At 48.7% G+C, this 24,164-nt stretch overlaps 1 protein-coding gene across 1 annotated transcript; it reads left to right on the top strand.

The window, feature by feature from the left end:
* The first annotated feature begins 2,604 nt into the window (after window positions 1-2,604).
* Window positions 2,605-4,215, top strand: LOC149333750 (uncharacterized). The gene has a single exon (XM_089557792.1). It carries the CDS (start codon window positions 2,605-2,607, stop codon window positions 4,213-4,215), a length of 1,611 nt encoding a protein of 536 aa, XP_089413918.1.
* The last annotated feature ends 19,949 nt before the right edge of the window (window positions 4,216-24,164 follow it).

The following is a 24,164-nucleotide window of genomic DNA, read 5'->3' as shown; positions in this document are numbered from 1 at the left end:
GCGGCGACGGAAGGAGAAGTCGCGTCGTGGACTCGATCAGCGAGCTGGGCGAAGCGGTCAAGGGTCAAGTCGCCTGCAGCAGCCAAGACGAGGCGGCTCGACTGCGGCAAGCGTTGCAGGAAGAGCTGCCGTAACAGTGCGCAGTTCGGGTCTGCATTGCTTTCGCCCAGGAGCTGCCGCATGCTATTGAGTAACTGGGAGGGGCGGCGGTCTCCAAGCTCTCCGTAGGTGAGCAGATGCTGGAGGCGCACACTCTCTGACGCCGTGGTGCGGTTCAGAATGCCCTGCTTTAGTCGTTGGTACGGGGTATCGCCCAAGGGTGCAGCGATGATGTCCGCTACCTCTATAGCCACCTCAGGAGGCAGGTTGGAAAGTAAATGATGAAACCGAGATGCCTCCAACGTGACGTGGTGCAGATGGAAGATGGCTTCCATTTGGGCGAACCAGATCTGCGGACACTTGGAACTGAATGTTGGGAGGCGGAGCTGGAGAACTGCAACGTCCCGTGGGCGCAAGGTAGCGTCAGGCGGAAGGTCGCCTGAGGGCGGTTGGTTGCTGGGGTCGGTCATATCTTAGGCCGGAGTCACCACTGTTGAGGATTTCCGGGATCGCAGCGGAGCACCAGAGTAAGAGAACCGAGTGGCTACCCAGCACCGTAAAATAAAAACATCAATATGGCTGGCAAACCTTCTCAGAAAGCTAAAAAATTAGACAAATTCGAAATCATTCAATTGAACTGCAGGGGTTTCAGAGCCTGAAGAAAAAGGTCACATCTCCAGCTCTACCTGCAGTGCCTCGGTGACATGCCGGCGCTTCTTGCTTTGCAAGAGCCCGGCAATGATGCTAAATTCTCTGGGTACAGCTCGTTTCAAGGCGGCCCCTCGACCTGCATCCTGGAGCATAAAGCATACACCGCGATTCAGGTCGATCTTGATCTGGAGACTGCGCAGGAATACACAATGGTGAGGGTTCTGCCTCTCAGGCGTCGCGACCCGTCAATACATGTACTTAATGTGTATTGCCCCCCGCATAAGCCACGTGTTACTTTTAGCGAAATTTTCTATCGCGCTCTCAAGCTGGCTGAAAATGAACTCCTGGTGATCATTGGGGATTTCAACGCACCCAGTCTACACTGTGGCTATCACTTCGAGAAAGCCAGGGGACGCAAGCTGGCGGAGCTCATCTCCACCCTTCGTCTTACGTTGCTCACGGATCCGTCTTGCCCCACACGTGTGGGCAACTCGGTAACCCGTGACACGTGTCCTGACTTATCCCTGGTCAGGAACACTGCAAACGCCACATGGGAGAACCTGGGGGATACCCTGGGAAGCGACCACTGCCTTCTCCGCATCACGCTTTTGGCGAAGGCAGCTCGTAAAAAATGGGGACCGGCGAAAATAACCAATAGGCAGCAATTTCGAACTCAGGACATTTCTCCCGTACTATTCTTCGACGGCTATGCGGAGTGGGCAACACAGGTCACCAACATACAAAAACAACACACGCAAACACTTCACACCACCGACGAGATCCCCGCAGTGGACAATCACCTCCTGCATCTGTGGGAGGCGCGCCGGAGCTTAATCAAACGATGCAAGAAACACAAGGCGAATCGCAAGCTTAGAGCTCGCATTGCACAACTTACGGAGCAGGCTGCGGCATATGCCTTCCAGCTCACAGACACCAGTTGGATAGAACGCTGCAACTCGGCAACACGTCAGATGAGCTCGAAGGGGATTGGCATCTCTTACGCAGCCTCATCGACCCTTCTCAAACGAAAGGGGAGACGCAAAAACAGCTCCGGTGGGCTCTGCACGGGTACCAAGGTACGACGGCGCAACTTGCGGACACTTTGTGCGACAGGTATCTCTGCCGCACAAATGGCCCGGTTGGGACCGAGTACACGTACTCCGGCAAGCCAAATCAGGATATAGACGCCCCTTTTGAGTTGCATGACCTTAAGGCGGCCCTGGCAGAAATGCGTCGAGGTGGGGCACCGTGTCGGGATCGCATAACAGTGAAACTGTTGGCGAACCTCTCCGACTCTGCAGAGATCCACTTGCTACAATACATAAATCAGATCTGGGATGGGTGTCCACTCCCACTCGAGTGGAAAACATCGCTTGTAACGTTCATCCCCAAAGCGGGTAAAGCCGTGACTACGGACAACTTGAGACCCATCTCATTGACCTCGTGTGTAGGAAAACTCATGGAGACGATGGTTCGGGATCGCCTCTCTCCATACATGGAGGGTAAGGGCCTCTTTGCCGACACTATGTTCGGGTTCCGCCCGCGCATGTCTGCACAGGATGTCCTACTCCAACTACACAGGGACATAATACGACCCACAGCCATGCAACAAAACGACAAGGCCATTCTCGCCCTCGATCTTATGGGGGCGTTTGACAATGTTAAACATGGCACCATACTCCTTACCTGAACACCACTAACTGCGGGGCGAAGGCCTTCGCCTATGTCACAGACTACCTCTCTGCGCGTCAGGCACTCCTCCGGATCGAGGACGAGGAATACGGCCCGTACTCTATGGGTACACGAGGTACACCACAGGGGGCGGTGTTATGACCGCTCCTTTTCAACTATGCCATGATGCACCCGCCCGGCCTACTGGCTCAGGTGGAGGGCATAAAACACGCACTCTACGCAGAGGATATTAAAATCTGGACCACGGAGGGGAGCCTTGGGGAGATGGAGGACCGCCTTCAGCAGGCCGCCTCCATAGTCGAAGCATATGCTGCCGACTGTGGTCTCCAATGTGCTCCCGCCAAATCAGAGCTTCTACACGTCAGGACAAACCACAAGGACAACACGTCTCTACACATATCTCTGTCGGGCGGTCCCATCAGAGAAGTGGTAGAGCTCCGGATCCTGGGTCTGTTCATCAATAACAAACATAGGCCGGACTCTACTATAGTGAAACTCAAGAGCATAGGTGAACAGGTAGGGCGCATGATCCACCGTATTTCCAACAAGCGGGGTGGTCTGCGGGGAAGGGACGCGCTACGGCTCGCCCATGCCTTCGTGACCAGCAGGATCCTCTACGCCGTGCCGTACCTACGCACCACCAAACAACAAGACGAGCGCATTGACGCCATCATCAGGAAGGCAACAAAGCGAGCATTGGACCTCCCGGTGGCTACCTCCAACGCCAAACTGAAGGCGTTGGGAGTGGTTATCTCCTATCAGGAGTTGCGGGAGGCCCACCTCGTGAACCAATATACGCGGCTATCGCAGACGGTTCCTGGGCGCCGCCTGCTAAACCGCTTACACATCCAACACACATGCATACCAGAGGGGACGGAGAACATCCCGGTGCTGTGGCGCCACATGCTCTTGGTCGCTCCGTTCTCTCGTAACATGGATATGACTTCACATGAAGGCAGACGACAAGCGCGGGTTCGCACGCTTGAGAGGCAGTATGGATATAAAGAGGGCGTCTACTACGTGGATATCACAGGGCCGTCGCCCACGGGATTCTTCACGGCTGCCGTAGTCCACCGGAGAATAAATGTCGATGGGCTATCTTTTCGGGCCCCAAATTCAACACGAGCGGAGGAAGTGGCAATAGCTCTCGCTGCAGCTGATCCAAAATCGAGAACAGTTATCACAGACTCTCGCCTGGCCTGTGAACATTACCTTGCAGGCGAAATATCCCCTCTCGCCTCCCAAATTCTAAGACGCGCTTCCGCCGATCCAACTCGCACAAAAGTGATCTGGGCTCCTGGCCACCAGGGTCTACGAGGCAATGAGGCCGCTGATGCGGCCGCCCGAGCGCTCACACACCGGGCTCCTCATCCTAGCTCTCCTGGCTCAGAAGCTCATAAACCGCTTCTGCGGTTCCGCAAAATCCTAATTCATTATTTTGTCAGCCACCGTCTCTACCCAGTACCTGCTAAGGGGCTGAGTAAGGCGGAGGAGCGAACTCTGCGGCGCCTGCAGCCAGGAACTCTTCTCTGTCCTGCCATAGCAAAACACTTCGATCCGAACACAGATGGTCGCTGCCCGCACTGTGGAGAGATCTGCGATATCTTTCAAATGGTGTGGGCTTGTACTCAGAATCCTCACCTTTCCCCTTCCCCCACCCCCATCCGAGAGGCATGGGAGACTACCCTCCTCAACTGCTCCACAGTCGAGTCTCAAAGGGCTCTAATAAAGCGGGCGCTAGACGGGGCTTCGTTGTGCGGTGTCCCGGTCTAACGATACCGACCATGTAGCAGGGCTTTTTGACCCTCAAACTCTCTTTGCATATTAAAGTTTTTCACCACCACCGCCACCACCACCAGCGTGGCAGGCTTCTAGCTCCGAACTGCCCGTGCCGGGCGTGCGCTCCCAGCACGCGCTGTCTATCTTTATTTTCCTCTAGCGCGCGATGGTACCGCCGATCTTAGCGCCTGCGCTTTATAGCGCCGCCGGGCGCTATACCGGCTTCGATCCTTAGACCGGGACGAATTTTTCTTCAGCGGTGAAGCTTCTCAGCAAGCTTTATAGCAAACCTTCGTAGTATTAAGATACAATAACAAACGGGTAGTGGCTAAAAAATAATTGCTGCCTAACATAGAATAATTCACCACAGTGAAGTTTTTGCAACTCTGCAGACCAAGAACTCGCCAGGATCGTGATGTATAAAGATCACTGGAAGAAGCTGTCGCGTAGCGGCCACAACCTGGCTGACAGTAATGATCGATTGGGGCACTACTGTGAACAATTGTCCCAAGAAGAGAGCTAAGAAGCAGATCCCTCGAGTAGTTCGAGGAGATAGGCAAGGAGAGGCGGCGCCTAATCTTGCGTGCATCGGTCGTTACGCTGAAATAAGCTTTAGTGGTCCGACGTATTTTGAACCCTTTCCTTACAACCGATCTCCGCACAGCTGATGGCGGTGACGAGCCGTTGAAAGGTTTCCACCATTTTAAAATATTTGACGGCGCTAATTGTGCCTGTCAGTGGGCTAATCAAGCTTTAAACAGATGTTATTAGAAAGTGTCTTAGTTGAGCTCCCAATTCCAGGGGACATGTTAGTCGTCTTTTGTTGCGTGGAAAAGTTACTAACCTATGAACAGAGGCTTGCCTTACTTTGCTTTAGAAAAGAATTATGAACAAAGACCGCCGCGGTAGGACACTACTAGAATGAATATTTTATTGCAGTTCCGTGATTTTTAATAATATTTTGGTGAATGTGTGCCCTGCAACGTTTCAGCACCGCAAGTCGAGGTGCTTCCGGCAGGCATGATATCCCGTTCTCATGTCAAAATATAGGTCTCTTTTCATTCCGTGCGTTCGATCGCGAAGATAAACAGCCTCCATGTGACAACGTTTCTATGTATCACTATTACTTCAGTTGCTTAAGAAGAAAAAATACTTACCGAATTAAAGCAATCCACTTCCACTGTTCATACCTTGGTGCGCAGATGCAGTTTCTGCCGCACCTGTTAGTGACAGTCCCGGAAATGGGAGCGATATTAAATTTCTCTAACGTCGTGACTTTCTACGCAAGAGGAAAACAAAAAACAACGCCAGGGTACTTTTTCGGTTCGAGTTATTTGATGAAAAGAAAACATTTCTTACGTTCTCCGAACATTTTAGCAAGATTAGTTACACAATTTCACTATAATATTTAAAACGAATCAACAAAGTACTATGGCGATAACTTACTTCATATCTATAAGTAGCCGCATCTGGACTTGAGTGTATCGATTGAGTGGATTGAGTGTGGTTTTAGTTTGGTGCACTGGCGGTCGCTGCGGTGTCCCAGCGGTTATGGCGCTTCTCTGTTGATCCGAAAGACGCGTGTGTCATCCCAGGCGGGGCGGTCGAATTTCTATGCAGGCAAAATTCTAGAAGCCCGTGCACTCTGGGATGTTAGTGCATGTTAAAAATCTCCCAGTTGGTCTAAATTTCCGGAGCAGTTTACTACGACGTCTCTCATAGCTTGAGTCGCTTCGGGATGTTAAGCACCCCATAAACCATAGTTTGGTTCAGTGAGCGTCCGAAAAGCATAGCGGAAAACTCAGAGCTATCATTACCTAAGACATGATGTTGGGTAGTGAGTTCATACTAATTGCCAAAAAAACTGCGCGACGATGACGGTACAAGAGGAGGAACAAATACGCACACACAAAGTGCATGCCTCTTCTAGTCCCGCAGTCGTCGTGCTTTCTTTGGTAATCTTATGAGCTTCCAAGTGGGATTTATAGGCCACATAGTAGTTAGAAAGGAAGGTAATGAGCCAACAAAGACTAAAAAATGCGCTAAAGAAGAAGATTACGTATCTATGCTATTCAGCGCACGTTAAGAAATATGCTTCTTCAGCAAGCGAATGCATTCCCTCACTTCGCAGAGGACTCATTAGCTACTGCACGAAATTTTCTACGAGTTACAGCTGCACTGAAATCTAATACAAGTATGCGGCGCCCACAGTTGATTCCATTTCTGAAAGACAGAAACAATAATCATTTTTCAAATATGCTTGTGAGAGGCAGTAAATGAACTGAAATTAAGGTGATGACATTGAAAAAGATACAATGATTTCTATTACGTGCCACAACACTGCCTGCTAGAAAACGGCAATTTACTTACGGCTGCTTGGCGTTCCCTTCATACGGCATCAGCTGAGATCGCAGCATTGAGACGTGCAGGTGTGAATAAAAAAATCCGATCATATGGAAGAGAATAGGAATGCCGTTTCAACAAATAGTGCATATAAACAATTGAATTATATGAATCAAACAAACGAGCGGCAGTGATTCATTGCTGTACTTTTATTCGCAATAATGTTAGCCGGTTTCTATTAAAACTGTTGCTTTTAAAACAACTGTTATCACAATGTAAGGCGCACTGATAGGAAATTTAACAAGCACTATCAATTAGCCTTCACAAAGCGCTGATCAAACACCCCCTCTAATCGGCTGTGAGAAGCAGCAAGGGGATATCGGCGCGGTATTCCTGCTGTGTGCGAGGTTTTATCAATTTGCATGCAATATGGCCGCCACCATCGAGCATTGACTGCATTTGTGGTAGTGCAAGCGCCTCAAGTTCAGGCGTCATCACTGTCTAACTGCTGCAGAAGGTAATGTAAGCATTCGATCGCTGTCTTTAAAACCACGTTAGTGTTAATTAAGCTCTACAACAGGGGCCACGAACAAAGCGGCATTATATGTCGTGATCTCGCTGCTTGGAACAAGGCAGCGCTATTACTGGTAAGTTTCTTTCCTACCTGATGAAACTGCAGCAGGGCTGTTGTTCCCCGAGGGAAAGTGCGCCTCATTAGAGCCTCAGCTCGTTCCATAATACTCATCCTGCTCTTCGGGTGCAATCAGCGGCTGACTTGAGAGACGTGGTGGCTCATATGAGAGAGCCCTTACGCGTGTGGTTCTTCGTGCAGCACACTGAAAGCGTTTCTCTTGTAGAACATCACGACTCCTTCTTCACACTCTCCTAGTCCTGCCCGGGGTGTCCAGTGCCTACCTGATGGACATGCCGCACATTACTTCTAGGATTGGGCTTCACTTTTTTTGCTTGTTTTTTTTTTTTCATGCTTTGCGAGTGCAAAATGTAGAAGTAGGCTCCAGCGAGAAGCTCTCTTTTTAAAGAAAATGTTTTCTTAACGGCAGGAATGTGTTCTAAGAAAATGGTAAGAAATAAAGAACCGCTGTTTGATTGGATCGATTAGAACAGACATATTAGCTTGAGATGCGTTATAACATGCCTTTCGATGCGGTAAGGCTGCAACGTAGGCACCATCCCTAAAAAAAACTTTCATTAAAGCCTTTTTCCTTTACTGTGATGGAAAGATGTTGGTTAAAGTCAAAGGCAAAACTAAAACGACGCAGAGTCTGATATGGACTCCGTGCCTCTGTGACTCGACCTCAAGGCGCCACATCAGCGACGTAATTAACCGCACATTATAATGTCACGGTGTCTGAAAACAGTCTGAAAACATCCTCTCTTGGCCAGGTCATCAAGGAAGAGACGGTTCCGCAATTTTGCCGCTAGAAAAGAACATGACTGTGCTGAGAGGATAAATAATAGAAGGCGTTTATGTGCGCACCGGTTTGCTCCTATAAGTATGAATACTTGATCAGAATGAGCCAGCAGAGCACGCATTCTTTGCCGTAGAACACCACAATATTGTGCATATCACCGGCGGAAGCCGCCACTACTTTCGCGTGCTGGAGGACCACCAACACGCGCTGGTGGCTAGACAGAAAGAGCAGGACTGCGTAGCTTCTTCGTCGAATTACCTTAACTTTTAGGCGTCTTTGCTGGGCATTTTCTTGTATGTATAAATTTATCTAAGGCGTAATAACGTAACTTCAAAAAAAAAAAACAATATCCTCAGTTTCTTGGTTCAAACCAAAACGCCGGACACCAACCAGTAAAAATAGGTACATACAAGCGTATCTCGGCCTGGCGCCCGGGATTCTTTAGGGGTGTGCGCTTGGGAGAAGAATGGGATCTCTTCAAGACAACGTATATGTGATATCCGTGGAAAGATTTCGCGTGACTATTGTAAGAACATCATTGGGTGTTTTCACTGCCGGTGAGAAAACCGAATCAGTTGTATTAGCAAAAGACAAGTGATTTTTCACAACATGTAATTCACATAGCAAAAACGAAAATAACACATGGAAATTAAACCAATATCCATTGGATAATGCAGACAAATAGTCAGATAACGCTACAACCCAACAACTGAAAAGTGTTCTTCAAGTGGAGCATGCTCGAGGCATCGAAGCTATGTGTCGCATCGGTCGGCCCTGTTTGATACCTTGTAACGCAGACAGAGCTGCGGAGCACGAACAATGGGTGGTCTGCGGAAAACTATTGCAGACTTGTTGGGATGCTTCGATGGAGGCAGATAGCAGTCTTTGTTGCGGGCACGGAGGCCTGAGAGAATTACGTCGTTGCACCACGCTCCGGAGACGTCATCTGGAGTCCCTCTTTACGTTGTCGGGCTCGTCGCAGTGTACCGTGAGGCCGAAACGATAGCTGGTGTTATTCACTGCAAGTTACTAGACATCCGTAAGAAGCCAATGAATCCATATTGCTGCCGTCTGCTCCCTACAACTTGAAGAATCCGGCCACCGGTAACTACTAAGTCGTAGAGACGAAGAAAAATATGTGCGGGCAAATTGACCGGCACCTACGAGGCTACTATTACGTCCACCTAACCATCATTGTGTCCCTCCGCCAGCGACTTTATTGTTTCTACTGAACACAAGTTACAAGTTTTCGTTTCGTGTCCTCGTCTTCCTCTTGTACATTACCATTTAATCCAAAGTCTCTAACATATCACAAGTATATAAGAGTATCTTGAGGTAACGAAGGAGCCCTTTCAAATCGTTGAGAACAACGTACCAACTCTTCCAGTTCGTACGACTTTGCAATATTGTGCATTGAAGTGACACAACCATCCTACAAAGATAAAATAATACCAACCTACGCATTATGACATCTTTATTAGCTTTCTGATTCTGCTCGTGATGTGGGCATCTGGAACAAGAAGGAAGAAGTCAACTAGGGGAGAGAGAGACCGCGCAATGAGGAGGAGATAGGGTGCAAGGAAGCGGGCGTGCTCATAGCAACAAAAAGTTTTGGGCCCATTTGTCATTTCGGGAAGAAGAATGGCAAACATCCAAGTTGCTTATCATCCTGGTCTACAACGAATATATACGGTACAATCTGCTTCGTGCGGTGCATAAAACTGAGAAAAACGGAATATATCATGAACCTCGGTTTTATAGCTTCTTTGTTAGTAGTAGGCATTTATTAAAACTGCTGTCGTAATTACTGTATAGTACTTAGCCAGATGCTAAAGATCGCTCGCTAAGCCTTAGCGATTCAAAGTGTATTTCAGATACCTAATTTAAAAAGTATAGGTAAAGACGAAGGAGAGAAGAACAGGACGAGAGAAGCTTTACCCGCAACTGAGTTTAATCACAAAAATATTCAGTGAACAGCCCGCTTACGCAGTGGCAGTCTGAATCGGCTAGTGCAATATAGTCGCCAAAGGCAGTACAACGGAGGAAACTCCATTGCCAACACGCAATGAAAATGATGTCACGTGTGACATCACTTGATATAGTTATGTCACAGCAAGGTGATGTAAACAGAACGACGTGCAGGATGGTGATGGCATTATTTTACGGCTGCAGGCCTGGCGCGAGAGCTCCGTCCTGCTCCACTACCTACTGCGTCGTCTTGTCTTCTAGTTCAAGACAAGACCCGGGGTAGGGAGCGATCTTGCCGATCCCGTCAGCTATGGGATTTGCAGACAGAATGAAACCATGCATGTTACGATGGGTGTGAAATAATGGTTGAGCGTAGAAGACCACATGGTGAAGCGCTAGACGTCGTGATGAGAGATAAACGGATGAACTCAGGCCCATGAAGGGTGACCAGCCTCCAGTCGCCGAAAGCCAACGCAAACGCCCATGCAAGCACGCGGCGGAAGTGGCGGGGGTGCTGTTTTTTCGTCTGTCATAGGAGTCTCAGGTAAGTAGAGGCAGTATCGGGCCAGTGGGGCTGTAGGCGGAGGAGAGCGGCCTAAATCGGTACCCATCTGGCCGGCTGGGGCAATGCCGCACGGTGCGAAGCCACCAGCCACGAGCACACCGAAGCCAGAAAGCTTCGGTGTAGAGCAGGTTTCGATGCTCAGTGACCAAGAGGATACCCCGCACCTCACACAAAATCTTAGGGGTCGACAAGGAGATGATAACGGAACAATATGAATGATGATGATCGCTATATTTTATGGCTCAAGGCATGGCGCGAGCGCTGCGTCCTGCGACACTGGCTACAGCGTTGTTTTCTAGTCCGTGGCCATATAAGATAAAGTACGCGCCAAAGCCACCAGACAGTACTTTCCTGTAAACAAATACTCTTTTTAGCATTGTCACAGAGGTTTCGCTGTCGCAGGTACAGCAAAACCACGAAAAAGCGACGCTTCCAGTATGTCTTTTTTTTTCAGCTGAGTTTTTGCAGCGGGCTACGATTACAGTCTATGCAGCGCAGAGTAGAAGCCGCAGCATTTCTTACATCTGGGTGGCAGATTCTCTTTCCTGCTTGTTCCCACAGAACTTGCGTGCTCTAAAACGACACTCACCGTGTAGTTTGACCGATGTACACTTCGCAACAGCTGAGTAGTTTCCTCTACGCGACACCTGTGCTGCAAGGAACATAGGCGCGATAGCCAAACGGACGAGTCTGTGGTACATACAGTGAGGTTGCATACCTTGATGCCACGTACAAACATGGGTTTTGTCTGTGTACTGGCTGATAAGTTCGCCACTTTTTCTATAAAATGTACTGCTTTCCTTGAATAAATTTCAGTTGTGAGTCAGCGCTTGTCCTGTGTTTTTTTCCACTCTGTCTGCGTCGTTGCGCTGTTTGCCTTAAATAGAACACAGGCGGTTTAGTGCTTCTTCTGGTAGCCAGCACGGGGACGCTGGCATCTGTCGCCAGTAATGCATAGCTGTGAAAGCATACATGGCTTTCACAGCCATGTATGCTGTTACAGTTAGAGAACACCAGCTGTTACCATGACTAGAGTTAATTCTCCTGAGGTTGTGGCAGATTTCGGCAGGTAGGATATAATTTCATACTTCATGTTCTTTTCGGATTGATGTTCCGCCTAGCATGAATCAAAGCTAGGGCTTTGTGAGTTCTTTCAAAGCCATTCTGCTCAAGGTGCAAGAGAGCCGCAGGGTAGCCGGAATTACCCGGCTTCTCTACCTGTGTAGCAAAACAAAGCTGGACTGTGCACTAAAGACATATGCAAGGCCGATTTCAAGACTCCTCCCCCCCGGGCCTCGCTTTGTCAGCATGAAGTGTTAAGAGTGCAAATGCAAACGCGATATCCTGTTTGTTGGCATGTGCAGCTTGCATACATGATCGTAATGATTAAAAACAGGACACAAATAATAAACTGAAGTTCTTTGCCTATTTGAAGTTCCACAGTGAAACACAGTTCCCCTTAACATTTTTCAAAATATTTTAAATTTTTCTCTCCTGTTGCATTGCCATGGATGCGTTGTCACGTTTACATCAGACAATCCTTCGAATGTACGCCAGCTATTGAAGGCTGCTGGATGCATCGTGTTACTGCCATGAAAGCTAACTTTTGCATAGATATTAATTTTTTACCATGTCGGTTTACAAAGGTCCTCAGAGATTTCTGTAAATCTCTTGCTTCCAGGGAACTCCAGCAGTGCTTCCTAGACCAAATCTTTGCTGCAGTGGCGTTCGTATACACCATAAAGATAGGCAATATTTTTCACTGTCATTAAAAATCTGGAATACATATTTTATTGTTTGTACCTCTATTCTACAATTAAAACATGGACGGTTCGAAAACTATGCATTCATTCAGCAATGGAGGCTCCCACCCACGCGCAATTGCTGCCCTATTCATGAACTTAATACATTTATGCGCAGATAATTATTTCACTCATTATCTGACAATCTTTCGCAAAGGCAAGTCATGCAACCATGGGATTCATAAACCAATCCACCACGTCAGAAAAAAAAGAAGCGACTGCAAGGTCTTGCTTCGCGTTGACGCCACGGAAATCGCAGAACACATGGCACGAAAAGAATAGAGGCTCTCTTCAAGTGATAATTCTTTAACAACCATACATTCTCTTCAAAGTTCAATTCAGGAGTTTCAGTTCATTATAAAATGGCGTGCATTTTGGTCTTGGTAATATTTATTACAAAAGTATGACGGGCATATTTTACTTGTAGAATATAGCTATTTCTAACAAAAGCCCTCTAGGATTCTTCAATCTGGTCACTACAACCGAACTCTACCGAAGGCAGGCGATATTTTTTGGATGCATCGCAAATAACAGAAAGTAAGTAGCAAAACTGATCCAATTATTTTCCAAAAACTGGTGTCAATACATTAGAATATATCAGGAAATTGAAGGGCGTCAGTTTTAAAAGCCTGCCAAAGGTATCAAAATTTCTGAATTCATGACGTTTTGAGATATAATTTTTGAGAAATGAGTCTTTATACGCTCAATTTGACTTTCGGAAGTTACAAATCCAATTACTGCTGTCGCGGAGTATGGTGCGGTCCTGGTAACTACCCCATCATCTTCTCAGTAAAAAAAAGACATCCATGCATAAGTTGCTCCTGCCTTAAATATTAAAGCGACGTCATTTGGTCAACGTGCAATGAGGACAGGCAAAAATATCTGTTTTTCAAATGCGTATTTTTCGCATTCAATATATGGAATCAAACTGCTCATACAAATGTTTTAAAAACCGAGCTCGGTTTTATGCTGGCGGCTCACGATTTCGGAAACGTGTACTGCCGCTCTAAAGTAAAAAATTGAAAAATTAATCTTCCAAACTGGGTAAGCAATCGGTCTTTTATTGCTCCTTATAATGTAGATAATCCTATTTGCAACATGTTAAAACTGCATAGAGCAAGCTCATTTATATTCCATGGTGCGTAAAAGAGAAGTCACCATTTGAAGTAAAACACCCGGCGGATTGGTTAAGTGCCATGTGGTGTCATTGAAACAGTGTTTCAAAACAATATATGACAACTAGTGGACATTTATTATTGCTCTTCCTTCATATGCTCCTGGCAGCAGTAAGCCTTCTTTTCAATCTCGACTAAAAAAGCGTGCTAAAATATTGAACGTAGGACGACGAGCAAAACAGTGGTTTGTGGCAGGCACCATCAGAGGATCGAAAAGCTGCTAGCTCTCGAACTTTCCCACGAAATTCTGACTTTTCTGAAGGAAGAACTGTTTTCTGAAGAAAACAGCAAGTGTTCTAAATAAAATTCAGGCGGCACGTCTGACTGCTTACGTGCTACGAAGGTGAAAACATTAGTGTGTCATTCTCAGCATTCGAAGTCGACGCAGGTACGCACTGAGCCATACCAGGCCCACTCCAGGACATAGGCCTCTCCCATATCTCTGCAATTAAACTTCTCCTGTGCCAGCTGCGGCCACCTTATCCTTACAAACTTCTTAATCTCGGTCACCCGCCTAACTTTCTGCTGACTCCTACTACGCTTCCATTCCCTGGAAATCGAATCTGGCACCCTGAACTACAGTCGGCTACCTTGCCTACACGCAGTGAAAAATCGTATGACACCACACGGAACGCTGTACCACAAACAGTTGCTCACATATTTGGTACCCATGTAGTCGCGAAAGGAAAACAGGTGCCGCATTAAGGTCAGCCGGTGGAAGGGGGGGGGGGGCATATATAGACGAACAACAGTTATATGGTTGCCTGAAATTGCAATGCTCGGCTAGCTATGTGCGTCGTAGGGCCGCTTGATGGCGCCATCCTATTTTCTTGCCATCGCTTGGATATTCTGTACCATCTACGAGCACACACAGTAACATAATAACACACTAAAACACATGAAAAGTTGTGTTTAATTGGGGTGAACTCTGCCGCACTAAAAGAAGTGTCATGCGTGGTTTAATGGCGTAGTAGTGCGACTCTTTTTTTGCAATAACATCCGCTTCCCGTCACAGAGCCACAAAACCCTACCTCAATCTTTTTGAGAATAAACAACAGAGAACGCAGATGTGCCAGAATATTTGCGAATATATACTCAAACACAAAACTAGAGGCCACTGCTCGAAATTCAACGCGGAACTCACCGGCGAGGTAAAAGAGTTGTATTATTTATTTATTTATTTACAAAATACTGCAGCCCGAGGGCCAAGCAGAGTGGGCAATTTAACAACAGGCAAAGATCACACCAAACTACAAAAAAGAAAGAAAGAAAACAGACAAACACAACAAAACACCTGAATGATCAAAATAAAGGCAGTCAAAAGTAAAAGGTTGCTGTATGAACAACATTGTCAAAAAGGAAAAAAAAAAAAACAGGAAGAAATATTATAAAACACCAGACGTAGGATTACAAACAGAACTCAGATGATAGGGGACAAGCGTTCTTCAAAATCATGAACATTACGCGCAGAAAAGACGAGAGCTGGCAAGCTGTTCCACTGAGTGATAGTGCGAACAAAAAAAGAGTTTTTAAAAAGGTTTGTACGGGCAAAGAACGGCGTAAGGCTGTGGTCATGAACGTTCCTAGTATGCCGGGTTAAGCGTGGGCGCAGGTAGTCCTTGGAAGAGAAATTGAACTGTTGGTGATAAAGTGAAAAAAGAAATTTTAACCTAGCGAGTGCTCTTCTTTTTTCCAAGGATGGAATATTATTTACAGACATTATGGCGGACGGTGAAGCATTCCGATGATAACTGTTGAAAATGAACCGGATTGCTTTTCTTTGTATCATCTCTAGTGAATGTATATCTTTTTTGAGAAATGGATCCCATGACACACTAGCATATTCAAGTTTAGGTCGAATGTACGTGTTGTATGCTAATAGCTTCACGGACTGTGGGGAAGACTTTAATTTGTGGCGGAGGAAGCCAAGTTTCCTTGCAGCAGCAGCGCAAATTTTGTCGACGTGACTAGTCCAACTAAGGTGCTTATTTAATGTTACGCCGAGGTACTTGTAGTTGTCAACTTGCAGTAGGTTTTCGTGGTTCAGTGTGTATGTAAACTGGAAGGGATTCTTCTTTTTCGTGACCCGTAGGAGAACAGTTTTATCAGTATTTACTTCCATTAACCATTCCGCGCACCAATCTGCAACTGCATTAAGGTTTATCTGTAAGCGTGCTTGATCCTGGTTACTATTAATAGACTTAAAGAGAATGCAGTCATCTGCGAATAACCTAATACTTATAGCTGCAGTGTCAATGGCCGAAACGATGTCATTGATGTAGATGAGAAAGAGAACCGGGCCAAGGACGCTACCCTGGGGCACTCCAGAGGACACCGGTAGAATGTGAGAGGAGCAGCCCTTTACCTGAACAAACTGCTGTCGGTTGGAAAGATAAGAACGAATCCAATTAACAAGGTTATCGGGGAGGCCAATGTTTCGAAGCTTAAATATCAGTTTACTGTGACAAACGCGGTCGAACGCTTTACTAAAATCCATGAAAATTGCGTCAATCTGTTCGCCCTTATCTAGTGATGAAGCAAATTCATGAAGAGTGGTCACGAGCTGCGTGGTAGTTGATAAGCCTCTTCTGAAACCGTGTTGAAAGGGTGAAATAATTTTGTTTTCCTCAAGGTACGAGACGACGTAGTTTGATATGATATGTTCAATAAGTTTACATGTACTGGAAGTAAGTGAGATAGGTCTGTAGTTACCAATATTTAAACGGTCACCTTTTTTAAAGACCGGAACCACTCGAGCCACACGCCAGTCATTTGGAAGAATGCCTTCGGAGAATGACAAACGGAAAAGGTGGGTTAAAATGTGAGCGAGTGGTTCAGCGTAGCGGTGCAAGAACACATTAGGTATGTTGTCCGGGCCGACTGAGGATTTAGTTTTGAGTTTGAGTATCATGTTGAAAACACCTTCATAAGTTATGAAATTGGCTTCAATGTCAGAGGACGAGTTTACATGCATTAAATCAGCAATCGGGAGAGAGAAGACAGATTGAAAGTAACGGTTGAAGTGCTCGGCCACGGCAGATACGTCGTCTACAACGGACCCGTTTATTGATATTTTATCTACCTCCACACTTGAGTCACTAAGGTAGCGCCAAAATTTATTAGGGTTACTTTTTAGGAACTGTGGAAGGGAATAACTAAAATACCTTGCCTTAGCTTCAGACAATTTAGATGCAAGCTCACATCTTAAGTGGGCTAGGTTTGAAGGATGTTTACCGCTTTTTCTAGCGCGTTTAAGTCTTCGACGAATATGTATGATTTCCCTAGTCACCCATGGGTTGTTTTTGTTCACTCTAACGCGCTTATTAGGAACAAGTGTACTAATGCAATTATTAATGGTTGATTTCAGCATATTCCAAACTAAGTTGGTGGTTTTCGGAAGGTTGTCGCAAATGAACCAAAGACGGTCAAGAATGGATTGGTCGTCAGCTTTTGAATAATCCTTCACAGATTTGTAATGCTGATCCTTGTGCATTTTGGCGTTTCCGAGAAATAAGGACAGGTGAACACTCTTGTGATCAGAAATTCCGTCATGAATGGACACAGAATAACAAGACAAACTAGAACTGATGAAGAAAAGGTCAAGTATAGATCGGGTACTGTCCGTGATTCTGGTGAATTCTGTGACAGTCTGAGTTAAATCACACATTAACATGATATCGCCAAGAGGATTAGAAAGGTCATACACAGAACGTGGATCGCTCCAGTCAACACCAGGAAGATTAAAATCACCAGCCAGGATAATGTTACCATCCTTAAAAGAAAATAAGTGATCGTGTAATTTCAACAAAAAATCAGGAGTAGAAGATGGAGGCCTGTAGACCGCACATAAAGTGAATAAATGGCCCCAGCAGTTGACCTTAACGAACAAGCTTTCGTGTTCATCTAGTTGATTCAAAAGATGACCACTTATGGGTTCCTTTAAAATGACAGCAACGCCACCACCCCGGGAAGGGCGGTCACGCCGAAATATCTCATAACCTGGAGGAATAAGAACTGAGTTGTTAATACCGTCATGCAGCCAGGTTTCCGTAATAACTGTTATGTGTGGATTATAGGCTAAGAGCAGGTATTCCAGTTTATCGGTTTTATTTACAAGGCTCTGAGCGTTCACGTTCAGCAGTCTAAGCTCTTTTGGTGCGGTACGCGACTGAACAGAATGTCAAAAAGCACGCGTCGTCCTGGAAGGAAGTGCCACTCGTTCATTCTTTGCGTCATCCCATATAAATAATGTATCGTTAACCTTTAGCTTGTCATGAATTAAAGACACACGTTTCCTGTTATTCCTATCGGCCCTCGCACTTTCCCAGAGCAACTTTCGCTTGCGTAAAGTGGGTTGGCTGTAATCGTTTTGAACAAAAAAGTTAGTATCCTTCAATTTTCCAGAGTTCATCAAGACAGCCTGTTTTTCGTTGTAGTCCTGGAGGTAAGCAATGCAAGGCCGGCGGCTTCCGTGGCGGCCAAGGCGGTGAATGCGTGCAATGGACTTGCATTTGACGCCAAGACGCTTTTCAAAAACATTGCTAATGACGCTTTCCTTCAGGGAATCCTCAGTTTCATCAGGCGGCTCAGTAATGTCGTAAACTACGATGTTTGAGCGCCGACTGCGGTCTTCAAGATCAACTAATTTACTGCTATGTGACGCCATCACGCCATGAAGAGACTCTGTTGCCTTCATAATGGATGCTATTTGATGCGAAGAAGCGTTGGGCTGTTTAAAGAAGACTTCAAAGGAACGCAACCGAGAATCAATCTCAAGTAGGATTTTACGATCAATATTCCAACTTGCTTTAAGTTCAGCTACTTCTTTAATAATATCAGCCTGCCCATGGAGGAGAGCGTCAAGAATTTCAATGGTTGTGGGACCCGGATTTAGTTCAACATCGCCACAAACGAGCAGCCTACATACAAGGTAGCACTCGTAACAAATGCACAAAACACTATGTGGGCACGGCACAACAATCAAGAATATTTCTTTCCCAGACCTTATTTTGGAAACGGAAAGACTAACCTGCACAGTGAAAACATTTTGCGGTAAGCGGCATGGTTCCCATCACATCGCCGAGCCCACTGGTGGGGAAGCAGTCCGGCGGTCCTTTTATACGGCCATAGTCCGAAGACGTCACAGATGACGGGAGTCCTTGATCATGCGCATGCAGGTGGTAGACGGGGGGTGATGAACGCCCGTGGTGATAAGTGTCCAGTTCAAAGGCGATAGCTGGGTGTTCGAGGCACGTGTTGTTAGGGTTTGTAGAATCGACGATCACTGCGAAGAGGGCCTGCACAGTGAAAACATATTTTGCGGTAAGCGGCATGGTTCCCATCACATCGCCGAGCCCACTGGTGGGGAAGCAGTCCGGCGGTCCTTTTATACGGCCATAGTCCGAAGACGTCACAGATGACGGGAGTCCTTGATCATGCGCATGCAGGTGGTAGACGGGGGGTGATGAACGCCCGTGGATTGGATTGGATTGGAGTAAACTTTATTTGTGCCTGCAGTTGGGCGCTCGCGCGCCCCGACGAGGGCCTACGTCGTCTACGAGGCTGCCGTTACTCGGCGCGGGTCTCCGCTCGCCGTTGCCGGCTCGCTGGGTCCCTGCCTTTCGAGCGCCCCGAGGACCTGCTGGACGGCCCATAGCTGTTGGTCATGGTCGTTGCTCTTCGCTGCTGCCTCCAGCCGCGGCGGGATTGTTCCTGATCTTGCTTCTTTTGGATTTCTGATGCAGTCCCACAAGATGTGCGTCTGATCTGCCGGCTCCCTCCGGCAGACTCTACACGTATCGGTCGGGTAGGTCTCGGGGTACATGCGATGCATCAGTCCCGGGCTTGGTAGCGATCCGGTCTGGAGCTGTCTCAGTAGTACCGCCTCCGCTCGACTCAGCCTTGGGTGCGGGGGTGGGAGGGTCCTGCGAGCCAGGCGGTAGGCCTTCGTGATTTCGCTGTAGTCGGTCATGCGGTCCTTGGCTCCGAACCACGTCGGACGGTGTGTTGCCGGGGCGCGGTTGGTTAGCGCTCGCGCCGCTGCGTGTGCCGTCTCATTGTGGTTCGCACTGCGTTCCGACGCGTCGCCCGCGTGCGCCGGAAACCACTTGATTCGTACTCTTCTGTCTTGCAGTTTAGTCGCTCGTAGTACGCGCTCGGCCTCCCTGCAGACTTGGCCTTTGGCGAAGTTTCGCACCGCCTGTCTCGAGTCACTCAGCACCGTGTAGCAGTCTGCGTCGGCGATGGCCAGGGCGATGGCCACCTCCTCCGCTTGTTCCGCTCCGGCGCCTCTCACGCTCGCTGCCGTCCTCGTGGCGCCGGTCGACGCCTCTATGACGACCGCTGCGAAGGCGTTCCGTTGGTATTCGGCCGCGTCCACGTACCGCGCGTGCTCGTCGTTGGCGTGCAGGTCGATGAGAGCCTTGGCCCTCGCCGCTCTTCTTTCCTTGTTAAACTCGGGGTTCATGTTCTTGGGTATGGGGTCGATTCTGGTCTGGCGTCGGACCTCTTCGGGGACGGGGAGCTTTGTCTCCGCGTCGTTCGAGTGTCCTATTCCCAGGTCGTCCAGTATCTTCCTCCCGGCTTTGGTCGTGGACAGCCGCTCCAGTTGAGAGGTCCGTTGCGCTTCGGCTATTTCTTCGAGCGTGTTGTGGATCCCGAGTTGTAAGAGGCGGGTCGTGCTCGTGGACTCGAACAGGCCCAGCGCCGCCTTGTACGCTCTCCTGATGATTACATTAATTTTGTTGCGTTCGTGTTGCAGCCATCTATGGTAGGCTGCAACGTACGCGACGTGGCTGATGACGAAGGATTGGACGAGCCTGATTAGGCTCTCCTCTCTCATGCCAGCCTTCCGGGAAGTGACTCTTTTGAGGAGTCGCATAGCGTTGGCCGCTTTTGCCGTGAGACGGGCGATGGTTTCGCCGTTTCTTCCATGCTTTTCGATGACCATGCCTAGGATCCTGATTTTGCTGACCTCGGGGATCACGTTGCCGGATTTGGTTACGATTCTGATTTTTTCGCATTCGCGTTGTCTGGTCTTGCATCTGCCATTGTTGGTAGGTGGGAGTATGAGGAGCTCCGATTTGCTCGGCGAACATCTCAAGCCGGTGCCTTCCAGGTGGTCTTCTATCGCGTCGACGGCGGCTTGCAGAGCGCCCTCGATGTGGGCGTCGCTGCCGCCGGTCACCCACAGTGTGATATCGTCCGCGTAGATGGTGTGCCTGACGTCTTCGATATCCGCGAGCTTCTCGGCCACTCCGATCATTACCAGGTTGAACAGCATCGGCGAAATGACCGATCCCTGCGGTGTGCCGGTGCTCCCGAGCTTCTTCTCTTGCGTTTGTAGGTCGCCTGCTCGTAGCTGGGCGGTCCTGTCCGTGAGGAAGTCCTTGATGTAGTTGTAGGATCTTTCGCCCATGTTGAGCTTAGAGACTTGGGACAGAATCGCCGAGTGTTTCACATTATCAAAGGCGCTCTTTAGGTCGAGACCCAGGATTGCCTTGTTGTCGCGGGCGCTGCCGCCATTGTCTATGATTTGGTATTTGAGCTGCAGCATCGCGTCCTGCGTGCTGAGGTGCTGTCTAAAGCCGATCACCGTGGCCGGATACAGCCCTTCTCGTTCCAGGTAGTCTTGCCACCTGTTGAGCAGGACGTGCTCCAGCACCTTGCCCACGCAGGACGTGAGCGAGATGGGCCGAAGGTTGTCCGTGTCCGGTGGCTTCCCCGGCTTGGGTATCAGGATAGTCTTGGCTGTCTTCCACTGCTTTGGTAGCGCGGCCGCCCTCCAGCACTTGTTGAAGTATTTTGCGAGGTTCTCAATCGAGCTGTCGTCGAGGTTCTTGAGCGCCTTGTTCGTGACGAGGTCCGGGCCAGCTGCCGACCGGCTGTTGAGGGCGTGCAGGGCCGCGCGGACCTCCTCGACGTCGATGTCACGATCGAGCTTCGCGTTGGGTAGGCCGCCGTACGGCGCGTGTTGTTCGGTGGGCGTAGTGGGCAGGTATTTGTCATTGATGCGCCTGGTGACTGCATCGGCGCCCTGTACCGAGACAGCCCGATGTATGAGCTTGGCGAGTCTGTCCCTTTGGTGCGACTTGGTCTTGGTTTCGTCGAGCAGGTGCCGCAGCAGGTTCCACGTCTTCCCGCTATGCATCTGCCCGTCTGCCGCGTTGCAGATCTCGATCCACTGTTGCGTGCATAGAGCGCGGCAGTGCTCCTCGATCGCTCGGTTGACCTCCGCCACCTTCTTTCTGAGTCTGCGGTTGAGCCGTTGGTTCTTCCAGCGACTGAGTATTGACTGTTTGGCTTCGATGAGATGCGCTAGCCGGCTGTCTACTTTATCAATCGCAGCGTCCGTTTCAATTTCTTTGGTCGCGTCGCGTACGCTCTTGGTGATTTCGGCCGTCCACGTCTCTATGTCTTCGATCTCGCCGTCAGCGTCTGTCTTCTGGCTTCTGGCGTCTCGGAAGGCATCCCAGTCTACCCATCTGTGTGTTTTGATGCTGGTGTCGTTGTGTTCCGGTATGCTGATTTCCACGATGGTGTGGTCGCTGCCGAGGTCGGTTCCCGTGATTCGCCAGGTGATCGCTCCCCGGACGTCGTTCTTGACGAACGTGAGGTCCGGAGTGGTGTCCCGGGACACAGAATTACCGATTCTCGTCGGGTGCGCCGGGTCCGTGATGAGGGTGAAGTCGAGTTCCATGGCGTCTTGGTACAGGTCGCGGCCCTTTGCTGTGTACTTGTTGTAGCCCCAGGCTGGGTTCATCGCGTTGAAGTCGCCGCAGACGATTAGCGTGTTGCGGCCTGCCGCGGTGCTGGCTCTGTGTAGTATTGTTTTGAATCTCTGTTTTCTCTGCGATGGGTTGCTGTATATGTTGAGCAGAAAAATGCTTCCTTTTCTCTTCTTGCCCGGGATGATTTCGGTGAGTGTGTGCTCGATCTTGATATTGCTTTGCAGCTCGTGCTCAACGAACGTGAGTCCTTTCCTGACCAGGGTGCACAGGCCTCTCCCATCGGGCTGGCCCTTGTGCACTCTGTAGCCGGGCAGGGACGGTGCGTCGGTGAGTGTTTCTTGTAATAGGATCACGTCTGGTTTGCGCGCGGCATGTGCGATGTGCTGTTGGATGACTGCCTTCTTCCTTCCGAGGCCGCGACAGTTCCACTGCCACGCTGTTACGGCTGCTGCTGTTGTTGCGTTGGCAGCCATGGTTGCGTTGGTGTGTACGCGGTTCCCTGGTTGGGTGGATGTTGCGCGAAGAGGGGCGCAAACGTCGGGTGGCTCACTATCGGCTGTAGGGTCCTTTCGATGTAGGCGAATCTGTTCGTGTTCTCGACTTGGTAGGTCTCCATTGTTTGTTTCATTGCTGTCACTGCTGCGATGTTCGCCGTGATTAATTGTTCGAGTTTGGTGAACGTCGCTTCGAATTTGGCCTCGGGGTTGTCGATTCGATTGTTCTCTGTTTGCTTGCGCGTGGCCTCGACGGCTAGGAGACGGTAGGAGACAGCCGTAGAGGAACCGGCACCTAAGAAGCGAAACGCCCGTGGTGATAAGTGTCCAGTTCAAAGGCGATAGCTGGGTGTTCGAGGCACGTGTTGTTAGGGTTTGTAGAATCGACGATCACTGCGAAGAGGGCCTGCACAGTGAAAACATATTTTGCGGTAAGCGGCATGGTTCCCATCACATCGCCGAGCCCACTGGTGGGGAAGCAGTCCGGCGGTCCTTTTATACGGCCATAGTCCGAAGACGTCACAGATGACGGGAGTCCTTGATCATGCGCATGCAGGTGGTAGACGGGGGGTGATGAACGCCCGTGGTGATAAGTGTCCAGTTCAAAGGCGATAGCTGGGTGTTCGAGGCACGTGTTGTTAGGGTTTGTAGAATCGACGATCACTGCGAAGAGGGCCTGCACAGTGAAAACATATTTTGCGGTAAGCGGCATGGTTCCCATCACATCGCCGAGCCCACAATGTGGTCCCGACATTACATGAAACTTCTGTGAGCTCCTCTACAACATGAACATTGCATAAAATTATACTTCATCTCCGCATCCTGATGTACGAAAAGTACAAAAGGAGACGCTCTTCCTCTTTTTGTTTTCACAGTTTAATATGTTGATGCGGTGTGTAATTAGCGGGGGACAGAAAGGGCAAAAGGAGGAGGGGAGGGGGATGCAGAGGTAGAAAATTTCGAGGAGTATTCTCACAATGAGATGCCCTCCATGGCTACATTCCTGAAAGAGAGCTATTTTTCTCCATAACATGCAGAACGACATGGTCCGTGCTCTGCAATAACAGTTCGAAAGTGGGGTTTGAAAGACTGCATAAAGCCCGAAGTACAAGAAACCAATTTTGGCAGGATAGCAGTTTAGGTATTTTGGTTATTCATTTGTGATGGAACAGCGCAGAACAATGGGACAGGAGAGGAGACGGGCTCTGATTTAAAACATCACTATGTCAACCGAAGATTTTACCTGAAAACGGTCGTCAAGGGTTAGTAGTTATAGTTTTGCCTGTAACAACTTACCAAGCACTTTTTGTCGTGTGCCGTCCTCAAAACTGTTCTTAAGGGGCAGCCCAGTTTATGCGTTTTCAGAGTGAAAAACAAGTAAAGGTAAAAAATTCAGGGGGCACTTTGACTGTCTGAAGTGGGTAGAGACGGAAG

Source organism: Amblyomma mixtum, chromosome 8 (assembly GCF_055824585.1).
Source record: "Amblyomma mixtum isolate Tamu chromosome 8, ASM5582458v1, whole genome shotgun sequence".
NCBI lineage: Eukaryota > Metazoa > Arthropoda > Arachnida > Ixodida > Ixodidae > Amblyomma > Amblyomma mixtum.
The sequence above is the reverse complement of the archived record's forward strand: the minus strand, read 5'-3'. Positions and strand labels throughout refer to the sequence as shown.